At 40.9% G+C, this 17985-nt stretch overlaps 1 protein-coding gene across 1 annotated transcript in view; it reads left to right on the top strand.

The window, feature by feature from the left end:
• POLA1 (DNA polymerase alpha 1, catalytic subunit) overlaps window positions 1-17985 on the top strand; it is a 335012-nt gene that overhangs the window by 38181 nt on the left and 278846 nt on the right. Inside the window, exons 13-17 of the mRNA XM_034754923.1 lie at window positions 2980-3054; window positions 5123-5261; window positions 12058-12212; window positions 14183-14267; window positions 17591-17652. Coding sequence (XP_034610814.1) covers window positions 2980-3054; window positions 5123-5261; window positions 12058-12212; window positions 14183-14267; window positions 17591-17652 — 516 coding nt within the window. The remainder of the gene's footprint in view (window positions 1-2979; window positions 3055-5122; window positions 5262-12057; window positions 12213-14182; window positions 14268-17590; window positions 17653-17985) is intronic.

The following is a 17985-nucleotide window of genomic DNA, read 5'->3' as shown; positions in this document are numbered from 1 at the left end:
GTAAAATGAGGGGAAAATCAAAATATTGATGGACAACTCTAAATGTTCTAAAGCATGATGGAAATGCAAGTGCTTCCCAAATGCCTCCCAAATAGCAAGTTCACCCAATAAATATCATACATCTGTGCAGCAATATGTAATCTAGTGCAATATTTTCAGCCTTCAATAGTGGACAGATTGCATGCTTCTTTGGCACATTCCAGCAACACATATTTCATCTGTTTCAGATTTTCTTATGATCAAAATAATTCTGACAAGTTTACCTTTGAATTTTTTTCACTGTTTCTACTTGGATGTTCTTATTATAATGTACTTGTAAATGGGAGATGTAGGTGGGTAGTTTTAAGATTGGGTGTAGAGCAGGGATATGCTAGCTCACTGCTCAGGAAGAGAAATCTGAAGAACCCTGAAGTTGAGAAAATAACTAAAGTTTAATGAAGTGGGCTTCAATAACAATGACTTGAAAGCATGCTTTGGATTGTCCTTTGAAAAGGTGCTGAAGGATCAGAAGAACTTTTTAAAAAACAAAACAAAAAACAAACAAAAAAAAAAACCTTGTGCACGTGCAGAGTGACAGTTAAAAGATGATACAGGAAGAGATAACAGATTAAAATAAAGATACAACTGCAGGTTGAGATTATAGATGTTGAAAGTGGGGTAAGCCACAGTCCAAAACCCTCTTTTATATAGGTGCAGTGTGTCTACACTGGGTGTTGCACTTACCCCAGTACAAATCTTGTCAGATAGACAGGCCTGTATTTCAATATGATGATAATGATGATAGCTTTATTCATTGCATAGCAAGATATCAAACAAAGGCCTTCTGTGTGAAGACCAAATACTGATCTGAGAGAGAGAGCAAACAAATGTTGTATCGTACTGTTCAGATGGGAATTTGCTACCAGGTCTGAATTGACTTTTCTCTGTATATTAAGACTAGCTAGATGGGGAAGGATAGGGGGAATGGTCTCCTATAAACTTTTGAATACTATATAAGCATACTTTAGCTAATCATAGTTCCTGCATTGTCAAAAAAGGATGGGAAAAATTTGATACCTTTTAATCACAAAACTGCATATCATATGAACTTTTCTTTTTAAAAGAACATGCCTTTTATTGAGGCATTAATACTTCAGTATTAAAACATGCCTGGCCTGTTCTTTATCTTTCAATAAACAAAGCTAAGTAGTAAAAGGCTTGCTTTCTAGTTTGCCAATTCTTTGAAATTCTCCTCCCTCAAGTTGCCTTTGATTTCAATGGGAGCTGCAGAATCAGGCCCTAAGACACAAATACAGCTTTCCTTGAGGTCGATTTTAAAATTGTAAATTAGCTTCTCCAAAGCCAGTAGGCTTAAACAGTTACTTACTTTTTTTGAAAAAAAGATTGGCTCTAAAATTTTGTCCTGTAGCTTTAATGTATATATTCAGTTCATCCGTTAACAGGGCTATTTTTGAAATATTTGGAAGAAGTTTTCATTAATTATTTCCTCCATTATAATCAATTTATTTTGAAAAAGGCATTGGCATCTGAAGTCAACTTGCTATAAAATTAATCTGCTTTGTTTTCATGTGCAAAGTGCATAGCTACAGTGGCTACGTGGATTTCTGGTTTGTGGGAAAATTTGGTTTTGTTCCAGTTCAGAGTAAAAATTGAAATTTCCCAGAAACTGGAAATTCCATAAGTTTCCTTTTTGAAAACACTGACACATGATATTTCTGAAACAAAATATGCTCTTCGACACCCCAACAGCTGCTGACTGAAATTGATGTGATTAGCAGTAACAAAACTGACAAGATTCTCTGAAGAGCAGCGGTGAAGCTGACCAGAATCCTGTAAATTTCAGTTGATAGCTGGCAGGGCTTGCACTTTTGCAGCAGCGCTGCTCAAAAACCTCTCCTTACAAAATGATTGAAAATACTTAAGTGAAAATATTGCTACATACCAAGCTGATGTGACCCGCTCAATAGAACTACATCTAATCCACGACCTGATGATGATTTATATTGGAACAAAGGGAAGATAACTTCAATCAAGGAAGTTTTGAAACTTAACGGCCAATCATTGCTCCTCCATGTCTAATTTCTGAAAGAACACTTAATGGGCAGATAGCATTTTTACGGCTCTTTACACTTCACTGTAGTTATGAACAGAGGCTCACATGCTCTCTTTTACTCCATAGTCAGGTTAAATCCACAAGAAGTGGTTTGAACCTATGTGTTTAAAAAAGACAAGACAGTAGTGGAGTCCTGGTCTATGACTAGGGCCAGTAGGACCTATGTCAATACAAATAACGCGCGCCACAAGTGACTCTTCACCATCTGTTTGCATAATGGGTGCAATGTGCTGTTCTCCAGCTGGTGCAATAGCACAGGATAGCCACGCAAATCCGGAATCCTTAGTCTCCAGGAAATTTTAACATAGTTCTGAACAGTAAGGCTGTATCTACACTGCGCAGCTTACAATGGCGCAGCTGTGCCACTATAGCCGTGCCGTTGTAAGGCAGGCAGTGTAGCCACTCTTTGTCGCCAGGAGAGAGCTTTCCTGATGACAAAATAAAACCACTCCCAATGAGGGACAGTAGCTTCGTCGGCTTAGTCTACACCGGTGCTTTTCGTCTTTAAAACTTTTGTAGTTTAGGGGTATTTCCCCCCCCCTCCCTCCTGAGTGACACAAGTTTTTTTTTTTTAACGATAAAAGTGCAGTGTGGACACGGACTAAGTGTGGTTGGAGCCTGTTTAGCATCGCTAGTAACTTATGAACATGATGTTAGAGATCTACTTGTCCAATAGCAAAGGGAGGCTAAGCTTTATAGCTGCTGTAAGGAGAGTAATGAGATCAGATGAATGAGCATTTGCATCACGTTTGGTTTTTATTCCTTTTTTTCTCTTATTGGAAAGAATGAATGTTCAGTATACTGATATTTAAAGAAAAATCTTAGCACCTAATACATAGTATTTAAAATGTTTTTATTTTGCATAGAAAGTTGAAAAGAATTATGCTTTTGAGATCCCGGATGTTCCAGCAAAGTCTGACTACCTAGAAGTTAGGTACTCGGTGAGTAAAACTAATCTGATGAGAGGCCACATCGCTGGAATAGTTCTATTGAACTTAATCTTATTTACATAAGTACATATAATAACAGAATTTTGTCCTTAACTTATGGCTACACCCACTTTGCAACATGTAAACTAGTTGCTTTTTATTTTTAAAATTTGTCTTTTGGAGCTTATTTAACTTGATGGTTTTTGTTTGTTTGTTTTCCTTATATCATTGATGTGCTGGCCAGTCCCTGCTGTAGCTAGTTAATTACAATGAAACTGAAAGTGAATAGCAAATTAAAACATTTTAAATCAGTATATCCTAGATCTACTAAAGCTTTCAATTTATCTCAGTGTTAGCTGCACTCCCCAAAAAATAAAACATGAAGAAATTAAAACAAAAATCTCATTCATCAATGTTAATGATGGAGGTATTTATTATGGAAGTATTTATTCCTGATTAGTCAGGCTTCCTTTTTTATTTTTTTGTTTACTTTTGTGCCCTTTGGCCTCAGTTAAACAATGTATTTAAATGTGTGTAACTTTAAACACCCAGGTGAGACTGTTCTCAGCCTAAAATCAGGCATATGCTTAAGTGCCTTGTGATAGTGAAACTTACTATACACAAATGTCCTATTTGTATTGGTCTTTTATGAGGCTCCAGGGCAAGAGAAACTTTCTTTAGAAATGAGGGAAATACAGTAACAGACACACAAGTTCCCAGCAGGACTCTGGGACAGGGATAGTAACAACTAATTTTAATCATTTTAAAAAAAATTGACTAGGTTTCAAATTGACAGTATTCCCTTCTAAATATCTTTTGTTAATTGCTGATAAGGGGACATTATAGGCACCAACTTAATGCGGTCAGCCACTTTGCAGGGATTAAGGTCATATCTGAAGGGTAAAGTAAATGCATGTTAGCTGCCCAAAATGCTGCTTTAGCACTTCAGGAGCATTCCAGTCTTATCAGTCTGCAAACAGTGGATGTAGCTGGAAAGCTGTCAGATGCATAAAACAATATAATTAACTTGCAGTATTTATTTAAGCAGTTTCTATATTAAAAATGTTGAGTTATGTGGGTCATGGCTGATACCAACGCACTCTTGTTTCCCCTATGCACACAGATTTTGGCGTGTACCTTTTTGGATCAATTTCCTGGCTTATGTGTAGGCTTGCAGATTTCCAATTTTTTTTTTTTTATAATTTCCACAGATAATGTGGATTTATTTTTAAGTATTCTTTTTTCATTTTTTTCCTATTTAAATTTTCACAGTTGGGGAAAATTAAAGAGGAGGCCAGACAATTTTTTTTTAATTACAGTAGACATTGAGTTTCAAAAAGTTAAGCTTTATAAAGCTTTTAGAGGGGAGGGATAGCTCAGTGGTTTGAGCATTAGCCTGCTAAACCCAGGGTTGTGAGCTCAATCCTTGGGGGGGCCACTTAGGGATCTAGGGCAAAATCAGTACTTGGTCCTGCTAGTGAAGGCAGGCGGCTGGACTCTATGACCTTTCAAGGTCCCTTCCAGTTCTAGGAGATAGGCTATCTCCATTTAAAAAAAAAAAAAAAAAAAAAAAAAAAAAAAAAAAAAAAATTCATGAAAACACAAATTGTCCACATCATATGTCAAAATATACAGAGTAAATATCTTTAAATCAGCAAATCATACCTGTTTTTACTTTTCATTCACTAGTTTGTAACAAGCCTTATTCAAAACTCAGTGGATTCTGACTCAAGTTCTCAAGCAGCATTTTTCTTACTTTGCATTTCTGTACATTTCAGTTATTATTGATGGGAATACCTTTTCATTGGTTTGTGTAAGTTTGGTGAAATAGATGTTTGCAGATATTTACTGGTAAAAATGGAATTAATCAAAACCTACTTATGTAGAGTTTTGTTAAAACAATAGTCTGTATTATAGCAACCCAAAAAGTATTATTCTGATGTGATGGAGTTTCACCCCTGTGAAACTGGCCCATTTCAGATATGGTTTAGTTTGTTTATACTGCTGCTTGAGCATAATATGTTGACATGCCTTTTTTTTTTTTTTAATACGACTTACCCCTTTCTTTTGATTATGTCAGGCTGAATTCCCCCGGCTTCCTCAAGATTTGAAAGGAGAGACATTTTCTCATGTATTTGGAACGAACACTTCTAGCCTGGAACTTCTCTTGATGAGTAGGAAGATCAAAGGACCAAGCTGGCTGGAAATAAAAAATCCACGTATGAGGATTTGCATGTCAAATACTTAATAGATTGCTGAAAAATAAATTTAGAAGGGAATGGTAGATGAGTTGATCAATACAGTTCTATCTTGTCAAATGTTTTAGATTAGAAGTCCTTGAGGGCAGTATTATGAGAAGTGATGTTTTTAGATTTCATAAACAGGACCTATTAGAAAGCCGTTTATTCTGAGAGGCAAGCAAGGTTTGCCTATTTGGTCTATTTTCACTGTTGACCACTCTTGAGATGATTTCCTTCTTTGCTTCCTTCCCCCCCCCCCCCCCCCAATTCTGTACTCTCTGTTTTGTGCTCTTTGTGACTTGATCCTTCAGAATGTCATTTTTTTATACAAAAAGGTATAGCCTGTGGGCAACGGCACCACAGTAGTAAGGTGACTGGGCTTCTTGTGATACCCCCTTAAAGAGGAGTGGGAAAGAAAAACTTGATTTGATTCTGTGACCGAATTTCTAAATGGTTCTGAGTGTCAGTTTAGCTCCAATAATGCCACAGTGTAAAATGTTACAGGAATTTAGGCAATCGCCATGCTTGGCTTAAAGACAATGTTTGATCATAAGTGTTTAATTTTAACTTTACTCTGACTTCTGGAACTGTTTCTGGATAATACCCAGTACAAATTACTCCATCAATAGTTTACACAAAATGACATGGTTGGAAACACCCCGTGTGCTTTCAGCTTTGGTCATTGTTTGAGTGTTTGTTTATGGGGATCCCACTCTGTGCAAGTGCACCTAATATACATTCAGAATCTTTGAATATTAGTGTCTCTGGAGCCATGCCTGCTCCCTCCATGTCTTCATGCTTCCAGCAACTCCAGGGCATAAAGGGCAGAGCAGCTTCAACTATCTTAGTTCACTCTTACTAGCTGTGGCAGTGAGATGGACCCAGGCATTCTGCCTGCTGCCCCTTAGTCTATTCTCCAAATCTATCCTTGTCTAGCTTATTAGGGTTAATTCCTTAAATATCTCCCCTGTTTTTTTTCTTTACGTTTATACTTTATTTTAAAAAAACCCTTATTTTCTCTCAGCACTTTGTGCCACAACCACTTAAAATAGCAGTTTCAAATCCTGCCCATCTTGTGACTGGCTTATTCCCCGTCCAGGCTGTTTGTTTTTGTCTTGCCTGAGAGCCTTAATGCTCCATCTGCCAGTTGTCCCTTCTCCAGAACAAGAAAATTGAGAGAGGCTAAAATTGTGTCTTATAGAGCAGCCTGTGAGGGGCATTTCAGACCCACAAGAATGGGCATGGAGCTCCAAGATGGGACTTTCCACCTCTTAGTCTGTGTGCTCCCATGACATCCAGGATGCAACGGCAAAGGTTGGTATCCATAAGAAGTCAAATCTGGGACCGACTGGCCATAAAGACATGGTAGCCAAAGACAAGCTTAGCACTGTTAGCTGCTCCAGCAACAAAGACAAGTACTGCCTCTTCCACACTGAGGTAAGGTAGATCAGAGCATTGGATCAAACATGCTACCTGGTACTGATCTTACTTCCTTGAGAAAGGAAAAGTTGGGGGGCCTCAAGGAGACCTATTTCCTTTACACTCAGTTCTTTGGAGGAGAATGAAGTCCTCTCGTACTAAAGGGGCAAGTGACACTGATTCAACTTTCTTCTTGGCACTGAAGGGCTCTGAGGCTTCTCTGGTCCCTACATCTGATACAGATTCTTTTAAACCAAAAATTGAAATACTGACACTGTCAACTGAGGAACTTAGTGTTGTTCTGGTTATTGCATTATTGGTGATGGAAGTTCTCTTTTTTCCCATACCATTTTTTCTACTGAGTGTGCATCATCTGGCACTGATTCAATTGGCTAAGCTCCTGGTACAGACCTTGCCTGAGAGATCAGCACTGCAGATAGAGGAGACCTTTTCCTGACCATACTTTCTTCCCCATCCAGTGCTGCTGGGAGCCTTCACATCATCACTCTCCAAGATCAGGAGATGATTCATTCCTCCAGACCAGAATCCCTCATTTCAGAGCCCCAGCTTACCCACCATGTGGATGGCAGGGGCCCAGCCAACTGTATCCTAACTAACCTGGTTATAACCATATGCATACAACTTTCCACTATGCTTATTTAGGCTTACTAGGGTGCTTTTAGAAGTGGGTCTCCTTCCCGATTGTTGCACAGATGTAGGTCTCATTCTCCGGTGGACTCAGTTTCAAGACCTCCCATGGAAGTTCTCAGGGATGGGAGTGGATAAAGAGGAGTTAGGTCCTGAACCTCTGGTCCAGTATCCTTCAACTTCTCCCACAGACCCATCATCATCATCATCATGTCCTGAAAAGGCAGGCTCTTTTGCCCTCATACCAGCTCCAGATGACTTCAGAACTTTTCAAGAGCTGGTATCTTGAATTGTTGATACCTTGGAGATTGAGACATCAGTGATTGTGGGAAAGGCCCATCAATTATTTGCTTTCCTCCTCTTTTGGGCAGTTTAGCAAGGCCTATAAATGAAGGCATTTTGGAGCCAGCTAAAGATATCAGGGCCCTGATATCCTTGCCCAACTGCAAAGCAAGTGGGGAAAAAAAGATATTAAGTTTCATAGAGGGGCTTTCGAACCATTCTGTATACCTCTGACCCCGGTGTCTTTTGTAGTCCCTGTGGCATAGGAGAAAGCTAGGCAGCCTGGCCTACCACATGCTACTTCTGAAGAGAAGTCTCCAGAAAGCTTGATCTCATTTGAAGGCAAGCTTATGCCTGCACTTTGCTCCAACTACTCATAGTAATTACTTGCATTGTTCACTAAGTATGACTTTGTATGGCATGGGACCAGGTTATCTTCCTCTGTGAACAAGCTTCCTCCAGAAGCTAAGGAGGAATTAAAGTCTGTAATCTTTGAATGGCAACTGGTGGCAAAATCATCTCTACAAATGGCTATGGATGTTTTTGATACTGCAGCTTGATCTGTGGCTTATGGCAGCTACAGTGGAGAGGCTTTATGGCTTGAAGTGTCAGGCATCACAAAGGAGATACATAACACCTTAAAGGAATTGCCCTTTGAGAGGGCAGACTTATTTTGCAGTTGAACAGATGAAGTCTTGCATTCCTTGAAAGACTCCAAAGCCACATTGACATCTGAACAACTTGCATATCAGGGCCATGGTTTAAATACCCAGAGATTTCAATCCGAGTCCACCTATTTTCAACAATGGCCTCCTGATTATCCTCTGAGGATGAAACCCATGTGTACTCAAAGGAGGCCACCTGCTGCAGTCACCAGCCACTATGACTTCATTAAAACAGCATGTTTGACAAAAAGGTTAAGAGTCATAACCTAGCCAGACTAGAACCATCCCTGAACCCTATCTTTGGATGCCATCTTTTCCTATTTTGTCATGTTTGGACTGGAATAGCCAACAATAAATGGGTACTAGAAGTCCTCTTCTATAGGTACATTATGCAATTCCAGTCTGTGCCTCCTCTTCCCCCATCCATCTGCGGTGACCCTTCTTCTGAAAATCAACTGAAAGAATTAGCGGCCTCCCTGCTTCTCCTCGGAGGCATAGAGGAGGTGGAATTTAAAAAAAAAAAAGATGCCTGATGTTTCCTTACTGTGAAGAAAAAATGGGATCTTTGTCCTATCCTCGGCTTGAGAGAACTGAACAAATTCCTGAGATTCAGAATGGTAATGTCAGCCTCCATCATCCTTTGCTTGCAGGCTTAAGACTGTGTTGTGGCTGTCTACCTTCAAGACACATGATTCCATATTGCAATCCAACCAGCCCATAGGATATATCTGCAATTCACAGGAGGGTCCAATCGTTATCAATACAAGGTACTGCTGTTCAGCCTCTGTACAGCACTGAGCGTCCTCCCAAAATATTTAGCTCACTTTTTAAGGAAGCAAGGCATATGTCTGTCCATATCTAGATAATTGGCTGATTGGTGGCAGGTACCATCAGAATGTTGCTACAACTCTGAACTTTGTCCTCCACCTGTTTAGAGAGCTGGACCTTATCACAAACTACAACGAATCATCACTCAGCCCATTTCAGACAATAGAGTACAAATCGGCAAAGGCATGCTTTCTAGAAGAGAAGTTTCTGTCTATCTAGACAGTCTTTTCCAACATTAAGATAAATCAATCACTCACAGTAAGAACCTGTCTCCAACTGTAAGACTGCATCAGCTTTCACTTATGTGATGCCGCTAGCCATCACCTATGTGTGTTACATCCAATATCAGCCAGTCCCGTATCAACCTGTGGAACATCAAATGGACGTATTTGTTGAAGTTGTAGCTCATGTATTTGGTGATTTCTAAATTCATGGACAGATGCTCAGAATCTTCAAAAAGGGGGCCCTCACCTACAAAGGCATTGATTACACACTCCTTAGGAACTGGTTGAGGTGCTTACCTGGACCATGTTCAGATACATGGGATATGGTCCCAGAAGGAGATGAGTCTCCTCATAAATGTCCTAGAATTCCAAGCAATTAGATTAGCTTGCAAAGCATTGCTCCTGGCTTTAAAGAATTTCACTGTACAGATCAATTTATGATGTAAACCAGCAGGGAAGTGCCCATCCTTTGTCCTTGTGCCAAGAAGCAATCAGATTATGGACATGGTATAATGGACAATTGCTCTTCATCTTTCGGAAGCCAACAACAATTTAGCGGATTTTCTCCAGCAGACAATCTATCACCTGTCATGAATGACCTCAGCAGAGCTCCCTTCTCAGACCAATATTTCAGCAGTGGGGAAATCCCATTATAAGCTTAGTCACCATCCAAGAGAACACAAAGCGTATGTCCACACTCCTAGCCCGGGTGGACAGACTCTCAGTAGTGGAGCTCAAGTTAGTGCCCTAAAAATAGCAGTGTGGATGTTGGTGCTTAGGCTTGCAGCTCAAGGTCTTAAGCCTGGATGGTTGGGTGGGTTTGAGAGCCTGAGCTGCAATGTCCACACTACTATTTTTAGCATGATAGCCCATGCCCTGCTTGCATGAGTCTCTATACCTGGGCTGGGACTTGCTCCCAGCTGCAGTGTAGACACTCCCAAAGTGCCCAGTCTTCTTTGTTTCAAAGAGGGTCAGAGCCCAGGATCCATGCAAGACACCTTTCTCATATGGCGCAATCGAAGTCTCCATCTCTCTAATATCCAGGATTATATGGAAAGTCCGAATGCAGCAGATCCTGATAGTTCCTTGTTGGCTGAGGCATTTTTGGCTAATGGGTCACTTCCAAATGTCAACTCAGCCTCCAATAGCAATTCCAAACTGTTCAGAAATAATGTCACCGAACAAAGGTCACATTGAACCCGGACTTGAACTTGTTGCACTTGACAGCTTGAACGTTGGCTTGTTAAGTGCCACTGACAGAGACTGTTTGTTCTATGTACAAGAAATCCTATGGTGAAGCAGGAGTCCCTAGTGAGTAATGAAAAATCTGCTCCTCGGAGGTGAAAAGATTTTCTTTTTGGGCAGCCCAGCGCAGCCTTGATCTGTTGGAGGTTCATGTTACCAAGATCCTTGATTATATCATCCATCTACATTTTTCTGGATTCTCATTCAGTTCAGTTACAGTCCCACCTTGCAGCAATTCCGGCATGCCACCCACCCTGAGTCATGTTAGTTTTTTTTTCCTACACTACTGCATCCAGATTTTTAAGAGTTGCTTTCCACTGATTTATGGAGCCACCTCCCGAATGGGATCATCATAATGTCCTTTGAGGCCTCCCTTTGAATCCTCTTCTGAATATACTATACCACCTTACTCTCAAGACAGCTTTTTATCATCCCCACTACACCAGACAGAAGAGTCAGTGAACTCCAAAGTCTCATGGCCAACCCTTCTTGCACAGCATTCCACGAAGATAAGATGGTGCTGAGAAGCCATCCTAAATTTATTCCCAAACTCGTTTCAGACTTTCATTTAAATTTATTAATCTCCCTTTTTTTTTCTTTCCAAAACCACACCCTTACCCACAGGAGAAGAAACTTCATATTTTAGCTGTATTGAGGGTCTTGCTATGCTACCTGACTAGGACAAAGCCCATTATAAACAATGCCCCTGCCTTTTTTGTTGTTATAAGTAGTGGTTCCAGAGTACATGCCATTTTCCCCCCAGAGAATATTTAAATGGATCACCTAGTGTATTTCATTCTTCTGTCCTATGGCTGATGTTCCTTTTCCTCTAAATACCACAGGTCATTTGACTAGAGCTCAGGCTTTAGCAGGCAAGGAAGTATCCCCATTATCTCAGAATTGCAAGGCAGCTATTTGAAGTAGTCCCCTCACTTTTGTTAAACATTATGTCCTTGACTTGGCTGCAAAATCAGATGTCAAATTTGGGAGGGCAGTGTTAAAGTAGATAACTTAGTTAGAGGTAGTGTGGACTCCTCAATCCGACCTTCCAGATTAGGTGACTGGCAAGCAGCACCCTGAGGTGGTATCCACGTGGACAAATGTTCAAAGAATTAAAAACAGTTACTTACCTTATAATAACTGTGTGTTTTCAGGATGTTTTGTTGGTGTGGATCCTTCAACCTGCCCTTCTTCCCTGGTTTTTCAAAATCTCCCTTAAATGGAGATTCTGAATGAGCACGGGAACTGACAGATGGTTACAGCTTCTCTGCCCTTGGTTAGGGGACACAAGGACATGCAGGGCACAAACAGAGGCTGCTATTGGATGATTTTCATCTCACAGGCGTACTTAGAGGGATTCGCTTGGACAAAACAACTTGGAGAACCAGTTATTGTAAGGTAGCCATTTCCCCCCTGCTTATGATGACCTTTTCGTTCTTTTAAGTGGCTCATTTGTTTCCACAGAGCCCTTGAGTCATCCAGTCAGTTGGTGTAAGGTGGAGGCAACAGCACTGAAACCTGACTTGGTGAATATAGTTAAAGATCTTCCTCCTCCTCCTCTTGTGATCATGTCTCTCAGCATGAGGACAATTCAGAATGTGAAGACTCACCAGCATGAGGTAAATGATCAGCGTTGGTGATGAGTTTGATTTTTTTTGTATGGCATATGCTAAGTAAGAATTAGTAACTGGAAGAACTTCACCAGCCAAAAAGCCTTAATTGTGATGTCTGCAATAGACCTGATTCTGTGGATCTGATTCTGCAATGAGATCTGTGTAGTTGAACCCCACTGTGGGCTGATGTATCCATCTACTCAGAGCTCGTTACAAGATCAGGGTCTCAGTTTGTATATTAAAATTTTGTTGTTTTACGGAAAACGCCCCAAAATGCAATCTTTGGTTATAGTAGACTAAATCTTTTACTTTTAAAGAAACACACAGCGGATTATATATACCCAGTAATGTGGCTTTTACGCGTTATGTATTCTGATTAAAATAAAGGATTACCTCTGATAAACAAATTTTCATAAAAGATTGGGAAACCGATTTAAACTCGCATACCAGCTATTATGCTGCTGCCACTTTTTATTCATCAAGATAGAAAACTACAGCAGTAGATTTTAGACCAGTGGTGGGCAACCTGTGGCCCGTAGGCCGCATGTGGCCCATCAGGGGAATCCACTGGCAGGCCGCGAGACAGTGTTTACATTGACTGTCCGCGGGCACAGTCGCTTGCAGCTCCCACTGGCAGTGGTTTGCTGTTCCCAGCCAACGGGAGCTGTGGGAGCCGGCGTCCAGCATGTTCCTGCGGCCCGTGCTGCTTCCTGCAGCTGCCATTGGCTGGGAATGGTGAACCGCGGCCACTGGGAGCTGCAGGTGGACGTGCCTGCGGATGGTCAATTTAAACACTGTCTCGCGGCCTGCCAGCGGATTACCATGACGGGCCGTGTGCGGTCCGCGGACCACAGGTTGCCCACCACTGCTTTAGACTACCCACTGTAATTAATTAAATGCTTTAAACTGTATATTTTAAACATGCTAACAAGTTGGCCTCACCATGTTAACTTTCTAAAACTTGCACTAACCAGAATAAAGTTCCAAAAAAGCTAAAGCTAATACTGACCTACTAGCTTGTAGTACAAGATACCAGTATGGAATATATGTAGTGTCGCAAATTATTTATACAGACAGTTGTTTCCAACAAACTCTTTTATTAAAGCTGGTCAGAAGCATTCCAGCAAAACGTTTTTTGTCAGAGTTTAGCCAATTCACCAAAACTGAAGCATTCTGCGGAGAGCAGGTTCCAACGGAATCTGCCAGCTCACCTGCCTGCATCCTGGGGGCGGGGGAGGGATAGCTCAGTGGTTTGAGCATTGGCCTGCTAAGCCCAGGGTTGTGAGCTCAATCCTTGAGGGGGCCACTTAGGGATCTGGGGCAAAAATCAGTACTTGGTCCTGCTAGTGAAGGCAGGGGGCTGGACTCGATGACCTTTCAAGGTCCCTTCCAGTTCTAGGAGATAGGTATATCCTCAGCAGCTGGTCTAGTGGCTTGCTGAAGAGCCTGCTTTTACCAGGCTTCTGGCTCCTCAGCGAGCTGAGAGCTTGTGCCTCTTTGGCACCCCAGGGTTCCAGGCAGTCCTCCTATCAGAGTGTCCCAGGGTTGGGGACCACATGTTCCGTCCCCCACTCCTTGGTGCTTCATTTCCTATTTGCAGAAAACGTCCAAAATTTTGGAGTTTTGTTCCAAAATCAGAACAAAACTCGATCTTGAAATTCCAAAATCCTTCATGAAGCGGGGTTGCCTCTCTCCACCCTGTTCTGTATTTGATATCAAAACCAGTCATAGTATTTCTTGAACGGTAGCTTGTGCTACTTAAGATCAATAAACAATGCTGAAAACTTCAACAATTTGCAGCTGAAATTCACTTAAAGTAGGCAATTGCCTTTTTTAAAAAAGGAGGAAGAATTGGAGAAGACTGTTCAAAAGCAAGTGGAGGGATAGAGGCAATTTGATACTGTTAACCTGATGTAAATATGCTGTTGCATATTATCATAGTTTATTATCAAAGTATTTCTCATTTCTTGGTGTAGGTCATGGCTGTTGCAGCTCTAGTCCATCAAAGATTTTGTTTGGATAAAGCACCTCCTCAGCCTCCTTTCCAGACACACTTCTGTGGTGAGTAATTGGACCAAGTTATGGGTAGAGCAATTTTAAATATTTGCTTCAATAACTTCACTTGACTCCCTTTTTAATATCTATTTTTAAAATGTTTATTGGAGAGAGGTGCAAGCAAGAATTTCTATGTGAACAGTCCTTTCCCCGCAGTCTGTCAGCAGTAATGGTATGATGCCTGAGTGGTGGTGGGGAGAGAGCTAATTAGATGAGGTGCTTGGATTTTATTCACTACCCCACAGTTTCCTCCATATTTTTAAACTTAGTTGCTATGACATTTAGTTGGTAGAAATCTTAGGCTTTGTCTATGAAGGCAAAGTAACCTCCCTCCAAACATCCTCTGCCTCTCTTTCTGTCCTCTTTCTCCTCCCGCTTGTTGCTTTCAACATTTTTTTTATTGTTTAATTTAAATACAGTTCAGTCTTTTAAAGTAAAAGTTCAGCTAGAAGCAGGCCAGCAATAGCTTCAGTTGAACTCCTTTTTAAAAGGCTGAGCTGAGATCTCAAGGCAGTAATATGAAATTAAGAAATATGAAAACTTAAAAGATGCACAGCTGAGCATGTGGGTGTGGTCAACTGGATTATCAGCCCAGAATGCCTCAGATCCCAACTGATAGTTGTGTAGAGTTTTGGAGGCCCATAGAGGAGCTAGAATGTGAACTGTAAGTGCTCCCCTGGCACAATTTGAGAACAGCTAATGACATAATTAGGGTTTGGGTTTGAAAGGATTAGATTTTTATTGGCAAATGTTGATAAATATCAACTTCACCAATCACACAAATGATGAAAAAATATTTCCATCGATGATGATCAAAATTTACAGATAGGCAAAGTAAGAAAAATACTGCTTGGGAACTTACTAGGGTATGATTTATGGATATTAATTTGTATATTTTAACACGGGATGTTGACAATTTGTTTTAACAGTTACAGAGCTTTAACTTTCTGAATCTCAACATCCACTGTTGTTAAATCATTTTGCCTGCCCCTCCTCTCTTTTCCTGTTTTTCCCCCCCATAATTTCCCACATCTGTGAACATTTAAATAAATAAAAATAGAAAAAATGCTTACAAATAAACTGATATGATCTGTCAATTATTAAAAAATCTAATTCTGTCAACCCTACATCTAATGGTTTTACTTTTATTGGATTTATTTATTGTTAATTTCTTTTAAACTAAATGCCACTCTGAGAAACCCAGACAACTCTCCAATACCCAATTCTACAGGCCGCTTTCCTCAGATCCCACTGAGGAATACACTAAGAAACTACACCATCTACTCAGGACACTCCCTACACTAACACAGGAACAAATCAACATACCCTTAGAGCCCCGACCGGGGTTATTCTATCTATTCACGCACAATTATTTCAAATTTGGTGACAATATATACCTCCAGACCAGTGGCACCGCTATGGGCACCCGCATGGCCCCACAATATGCCAACATTTTTATGGCTGACCTGGAACAACGCTTCCTCAGCTCCCGTCCACTCATGCCCCTTCTCTACCTACGCTATATTGATGACATCTTCATCATCTGGACCCATGGGAAGGAGGCCCTGGAAGAATTCCACCATGCTTTCAACAGCTTCCACCCCACCATCAACCTCAGCCTGGACCAATCTACATGGGAGGTCCACTTCCTGGACACCACCGTACAAATAAGCAATGGCCACATTAACACCACCCTATACCGAAAACCCACCGACCGCTACGCCTACCTTCATGCCTCCAGCTTCCACCCCGGTCACACCACACGATCCATCGTCTACAGCCAAGCACTGAGATACAATCGCATCTGCTCCAACCCCTCAGACAGAGACCAACACCTACAAGATCTTCACCAAGCATTCTCAAAACTACGATACCCACACAAGGAAATAAAGAAACAAATCAACAGAGCCAGACGTGTACCCAGAAGCCTCCTGCTACAAGACAGGCCCAGAAGAGAAACCAACAGAACTCCACTGGCCATCACCTACAGTCCTCAGCTTAAACCTCTCCAACGCATCATCAGTGATCTACAACCCATCCTGGACAATGATCCCTCACTTTCACAGACCTTGGGAGGCAGGCCAGTCCTCGCCCACAGACAACCTGCCAACCTTAAGCATATTCTCACCAGCAACCACGCACCGCACCATAACAACTCTAACTCAGGAACCAACCCATGTAACAAACCTCGATGCCAACTCTGCCCACATATCTACACCAGCAACACCATCACTGGACCTAACCAGATCAGCTACAACATCACCGGCTCATTCACCTGCACGTCCACCAATGTTATATATGCCATCATATGCCAGCAATGCCCCTCTGCTATGTACATTGGCCAAACTGGACAGTCACTACGCAAGAGGATAAATGGACACAAGTCAGATATCAGGAATGGCAATATACAAAAACCTGTAGGAGAACACTTCAACCTCCCTGGCCACACAATAGCAGATGTAAAGGTTGCCATCTTACAGCAAAAAAACTTCAGGACCAGACTCCAAAGAGAAACTGCTGAGCTCCAGTTCATTTGCAAATTTGACACCATCAGATCAGGATTAAACAAAGACTGTGAATGGCTATCCAACTACAGAAGCAGTTTCTCCTCCCTTGGTGTTCACACCTCAACTGCTAGCAGAGCACCTCACCCTCCCTGATTGAACTAACCTCGTTATCTCCACACTGATACATACCTGCCTCTGGAGATTTCCATTACTTGCATCTGAAGAAGTGAGGTTCTTACCCACGAAAGCTTATGCTCCCAGTACTTCTGTTAGTTTCAAAGGTGCCACAGGACCCTCTGTTGCTTTTTACAGATTCAGACTAACACGGCTACCCCTCTGATATAAAATCCATGTAATTTTAACTCAAAAGCCATGGCAGAGTTTAAATTTCTTTAAGCGTAGCTGAGACCTTTTTTTTTTTTTTTTTTTTTTTTTAAATAGAAGTCCCTGTTAAAAGCAAGATGTTAGATTACATTGTCTTCTGCTTATCTGTTCTGGTTTAGTGACTTGCCAATTTCCAGCCCAGAAAACTGTCTTTTTAATCAAGTTTAAACTCTTGAATTTAGTTTTATAGTAGATAGCTTCATTTTAATTCAGTTGTTGAGTCTTGGTTTGGACTTGACTTCATTTTGTATGTTGTACAGTGCCAAGCACACCGTTACTACCTAATAAGATAAGGCGGCATTTCGTCCAGACCCATTGGATCCGAAGACTCTTAAATTAAAAAGATAGTCTTACAAAAAAAATAACTTCTAACAAATGACATTGTTTTTCATACCATATGCTCAAATGAGACCAAACCACTTATAATTTCTTTTGCAGTTATTTCCAAACCAAATGATTGTATTTTCCCTTATGACTTCAAAGAAATCATTAAAAGCAAGGTAACTTATTTTCTTAGCATTCAGAATAGAATGCCTTCTGAGATACTGCCTTTGAATTGTGGGAGAAGAGATTTGGATGGAGTAGTTTAGAGCGCTAGCTTTTGGCTCTGAAAATGTACATTCAAATCTTTACTTTACATCCTCTTTTTGAAAACATACCTGCTGATCTGTCACTACTTATGTTACAAAACTGTCATATAATTTGGCACAGTTGGCAGTTCGAAAGGTTCGGGAAGAATGTTACAGGTAAGATTTGAGGTACATTGGCAGAGCTTTGTGGGGCAGCTTTACACTGTATTTTATTTTGTTATACTTATTTCAAGCTGATTCTGT

This window comes from Trachemys scripta, chromosome 1, assembly GCF_013100865.1.
Source record: "Trachemys scripta elegans isolate TJP31775 chromosome 1, CAS_Tse_1.0, whole genome shotgun sequence".
In the NCBI taxonomy this organism is placed as follows: Eukaryota; Metazoa; Chordata; order Testudines; family Emydidae; genus Trachemys; species Trachemys scripta.
Note: the sequence above shows the minus strand (reverse complement) of the source record. Positions and strands in the feature narration are given on the sequence as shown.